Source organism: Olea europaea, unplaced genomic scaffold, assembly GCF_002742605.1.
Source record: "Olea europaea var. sylvestris unplaced genomic scaffold, O_europaea_v1 scaffold2613, whole genome shotgun sequence".
In the NCBI taxonomy this organism is placed as follows: Eukaryota; Viridiplantae; Streptophyta; class Magnoliopsida; order Lamiales; family Oleaceae; genus Olea; species Olea europaea.
In genome coordinates, this window is record NW_019244456.1 from 70,115 (window position 1) to 75,135 (window position 5,021).

The 5,021-nt window shown below is 34.0% G+C and overlaps 1 protein-coding gene across 3 annotated transcripts; it reads left to right on the forward strand.

Annotated features, from left to right (window-relative positions):
• On the forward strand, positions 1–4,786 carry LOC111383102 (protein CREG1-like). Of its 3 annotated transcripts, none has more exons than XM_023007173.1 (6): positions 1–238; positions 1,956–1,991; positions 2,897–3,098; positions 3,602–3,680; positions 3,829–3,946; positions 4,250–4,342. In XM_023007173.1, the coding sequence occupies exons 1-6, from the start codon at positions 63–65 to the stop codon at positions 4,263–4,265; spliced, it is 627 nt and encodes a 208-aa protein (XP_022862941.1). In that variant the 5' UTR covers positions 1–62; the 3' UTR covers positions 4,266–4,342. The 3 variants fall into 3 exon arrangements, with proteins under 3 accessions (XP_022862941.1, XP_022862940.1, XP_022862942.1); XM_023007172.1 differs by having other exon boundaries at positions 2–238; positions 4,304–4,786; XM_023007174.1 differs by having other exon boundaries at positions 4–238; positions 1,937–1,991; positions 4,304–4,786.
• Positions 4,787–5,021: the final 235 nt, after the last annotated feature.

The following is a 5,021-nucleotide window of genomic DNA, read 5'->3' on the forward strand; positions in this document are numbered from 1 at the left end:
GTCGTCAACAGCAGTTCATCTTCATCTCCTTCTCCGTTCATTACAGAAAGTAGATAACAATAATGAAAGTTAAAGGATTAATTATTAACTTTTTACATGCATCATTCCTTGTTTTGGGGATTTTTCAAGCATCCGTAAATGGCCGCCCGTTGTTGCTGTCGCTCGACCGGCCGCGGCCGGATGATGCCGCTGACTTTGCTCGGTGGTTGGTCTGCCAGAATTCATGGGGCGTCCTCAGGTATTACTCTCTTTTAAGTTCTTTTGATTAGATCCCACATAGACATCTTCATATTTATGTTGATCGTGTGCGTATGTGTAGATTTAACTATATTGGGATGTTTTGCTACACATAGAAATGAATAAAAGTTATTTTTAAGTAACTTTTTTGCTTATAAATTGTTAGTAACTTATTTTTACTATCAGGATAGTAGTTTTGACTAATGTAGTTTGTATGTATCCATGGGTAGATGTATCTATTTTCTAGAAATTAGTGGGTGGAAAAGAAATGAGAAGAACGTACTTTGTATCTCTATGCCTTTGGAGGTCTCAAATCCTAGAAAACTCAAATTGGAATCCGAGGTTATCATGAGCTATTACCATGGTTTGTTCTTTCTATTTTAGATACAAATAGGTATCACAAAGATATTTTGATAGGTAAATTTTTTCTTACTAGTTTATTCTTTAAAAAAATAAAAAAATACTCCTTTTGAATTTTAATCAATAAAAGAATTACTTATTAAGCATGTTTGGTTAAGCCCAGAAACAAATTTACATTTTCTGACAGTAGATAAAGACATACCGTCAAGAGAAGTAAAATTTTGCACTGGAGGTCTAAACGAGAAAGTGACTTTGAAAGATCTGGGATGTATTTGGCAAAAGAAAGTTACTTAAAAAAAACTTTTAATTTAGTTAAGCATGCTCTTCCACGAACTTGGTAACCGTGTCCTTTGTTATTAGCTTATTGCATTAATATTTTGTTATGTACTTGTGAATTGCTAACCATGAATATGGTGGTGCTTGGCTTGTTTATTGAGAAATAGAAAAGAAAAACGACATATATTGGAACTTGTAGGATACTGCCTATTACTTTCAAAGAATGGAATTTGAAATGAAATCTAACTGGAGATTGTAACTTGTTGTAGAATGAGGCATCTTGCTACATTGTTGGCCCCTGTTTAAGCCCCATTTTGAAAGGAATGTGTTTTGGAATACTGATTTTTTAGAGAATGTGTGGTTTAAAAAATAAGGAATTTTTTTGAATTTAAGTGTAAAGTTATTTTATGGGAGAATGTGTAGTTAAAAATGAGTTTTAAAAGTGAGTTTTGAAAAAAATGGTGTTCAAACAGGAGACTAATGTAGCCACATAGGTATTAGGAGAATCTAAACGTTGTAACCAACCATAACAAGGAACCGCAGCAGTGGAATGGGAATGTTGAGTCGTTGATATATTGAGTAAAAATAAAAGATACTATATAGTAACTTACTTAAGTATAAAAACTTGAAGGAATTTGAGAAGCACAAGTTAACTAGATGAGAAACTAACGGTTTGATTCAAGAATCTCAGTGGGATGCACGTGAGTAGTAACAATGAAAAAGCTGTTATGTGGTACCTTCAAAAAGGGGGAGGAAAACTATTTTTAAAGCCCAATCAAGTGTAATAAATGAATAGGATTTATTTTTAGGACCCATGCATACGATAAAGAAGAAGAATTCAGCAGTGGCCCATCAAAAAGAAGAAAACAAGGAAAGAAACATCCCTCATCCTTGCCCAAGAAATATTATTATGATCCACAGATTTTTTAATTTTCTTTTCCTTTATTCGGTATGGAATTAAAATGTTTTAATATGGATGAACAGATATATGTTGTATTACCTGATACTTGTATATTTCATCTGAAGTTCTGAAACTGTTCTATCAATCTCGAGCTTATAATAGGACATCGGTTTTGTTTCAGCACTATCTCAAACGACTGGGGAGGTGCACCTTTCGGGTATGTCTAAACTAATCTATATCTTGCATGCTTTCCCTATTTTGTGTGAAGAGATATTTTCAGTTTTTCCTTCCTAATGGAATTTTCTTTGAAGCTACACAACTTGTTGTTGTTGTATCAATGATGATATCACCGTATCATCTTATACACTTGTACTTTCTCGTTCTCCACTTAACTGTGTCCAGGAGACGTGGAAGTATATAAAAAATATAACTCAGACTTAATTGATAAAAATTATTGAAACCGGTATTGGTTTTGGTGCATATAGAATTTTATGAACTTTGATATTGAGTTTACCAGACCTCCAAGGTTGACTACAATAGAACAATTATGGAAATACCTACTTTTAATATTGGTTGGAGACAAATATCGTACTTATTCATGAAATGGTGAAATCCTTGAGCTTGAATGGTGAACGAACTCCGGGTTGTAGGCTTTTCAAGAACTCCCTAATTTGTAGCTTTACCATTCATTAAAATTATACACGTGTCAACCTTTTGATAAATGCATGTGAAACGGTATGTTGAAGACTAAATTTAGCTCTTGTTTGATACCTATTCTTTTCGAACTCTAATTTCTCCAGTGTCATTTTCAATCTCATGTTCACACAATAAAATATACTGCACGTAATTGTAAAACTTTTTTCCTACTTTTTTAACCACACATTCTCCTAAAAAACTATTCAAAACTCCTTTTTTCCTTAAAGAATGGCCACCAAACTAGGGTTTAAATTGAATAATGATTCTTGTTTTTAATAGCATAAACTTTTAGATGAGATAGTTCAACAGTCCTATAGCTCAAAACCCTTGCTTTTCTGTGCCTTGTTTTGCATTAGTTGGCTAGAGTTCTACTACTCTCGTGCTCTTTATTTTTATATTTGATGAAATGTCTATAATACTCTGCAGGAACGTAGTTTCATTTAGTGATGGTATACCCGATGAAGGCAAAGGTATTCCATACTTCTATCTAACGGCCCTTGATCCAACTGCAAGCAATGCATTGAAAGACCAGAGATCTTCCTTAACGTTAAGTGAATATAATCTTGGAACTTGTGGGAAGAAAGATCCCGAGAACCCAACTTGCGCAAAAATTACACTCATTGGAAAGGTAGATTTATGATTGAATATTTAACTTAAAGATGTAATAATATATGTTGCTCTCTAAAAGATTTACTTCTGTCACTCTTCTTTGAAGTTTTGTCCCCTTAATCTTTTCTATATTCTTCAAAGGTGCACTATTTTGTGCTTATAGTCATAAATGAGTGCAAGATGTAGACTTAGCTGGATGCACGAGTAAAAATTATATTTGGAAACTTACTTATTGACTAGTAACTTATAAGTAACTTCTTAAAGTATTCTTTTCAGTTTTCATGCATACTTGAAGCTGTTAAATGCATCATAGTGGTTGATTTGTGTATAGGTGTTGAGAAAAATAATCAAGATTAAGCACTCAATATTCCTGATTATATCGTCTCGTGTTGCCAAATGTTCGAGTGACAGCAAATGAATCCTTTTTTTTTTTTTTGGATAAATAATGACAGCAAATGAATCTTTTTGTGGATTGATAAACCAATAGAATTTATGCCTTTTTTTTTTTGTGTGGTGTTTTAGTTAAAATTACTTGATGGAGATTCTGAGGAAACTGAATTTGCTCGAACTGCATTATTCTCGAAGCACTCTGAGATGAAAGGTAAATGCATACCAATGTTCTCATTTTCTTTCTCAGCATTCAGCAATGTGTCATGAGCTGCCATTTTCTAACTTAAAAATTCATATCTTCATATGCACATGCTTACCTAAAATGACATTTAAAATTGTTTTGCTTTCGTGATTGGCAGGATGGCCTAAGAGTCACAAGTTCCAGATCTTCAAATTAGATATTGAAGATATATTTTTGATTAATTGGTATGGCGGTCCAAAGCCTCTCACGGTAGATCAGTACCTCCACACCAAAATGTGAGTTTGAGTTATATCATGTATCATTTAATGGTAGTATCAGTGGTGGTGTTAAAGTGTACAGGACCATGCTGTGGGCTGATCCGCCTCTATCGTCACATTGTGCCTGGCTTGGTTATTTTAGGCCTGCAGCCTGCGTATGCCTATTCTTAAAAGATAGAAAAAATAGAACTAATGCAAACTTGTGAAAAATAAATAAATAAATTTGTCGACTGAGCATGACCCAGTTAATGCCTCGAAGCATTATGAAAACTAGATACCATGATCTTTCCATGAAATGAGATAGTGTTATTCACATTGCAGCCTTCTTGTTACCTGATTCGACTCTTTCGGAACTTGGTTCTGTGCTATATACAGGAATGAACTTATATTCAATGCGGATACAAGTTCCTGACTACGGTTCCTCCATTGTGTTCCGCGTCGTAATCAAGGAAGAATTCGACCTTTCCCTTCGTTCGTATAAATATCGTGTAAAATACAGTCATACTCCAGCAGCAAAATCTTTGGTGGGAAGAACAGTATATAAATAAATAGTAATTAAGAAACCTCTCTTAGAACTCATATTCCGTTCAGTCGCTCGTGTTTATATGGGGAAATGTGGAGCTGATAAGAAATTGTTTTGATGATTGTAAATTCATGCTTCTGTTGTTCGACAGTATCTCAAGAATCAGTGAAATGCCTCTGAACTGTAAAACCAAAATCAATCTGGGATTGGTTTAACTGATTTTTGTTTGCTTTGATCACGTATGTAGTGCCAATGGCAATGCCATCTCTTCATTGCAATTTGTAAAAAGAATGGTTGACTTTATCAAGTTTGTTATCGATTTTATCGTTTTATTATTCGATATCCTATGGGCAATTTCCATTAGAAATGTTGAAAAATTGAGCATGTCCTTGGCCTCGAGTGTCTAGTGTAGTTGGCAAGCGATTTTAGTTGGCCTAACTCGGCCATTCTGGACCGGCGGGCCATTGGGTCGACATTTTTTATTTAGTTTTATCTATTGTGTTATGTGTACATCACCATATATATATATGGTGATGTGATAAGATATGATTAGATCAAAAGTTCTTTAAA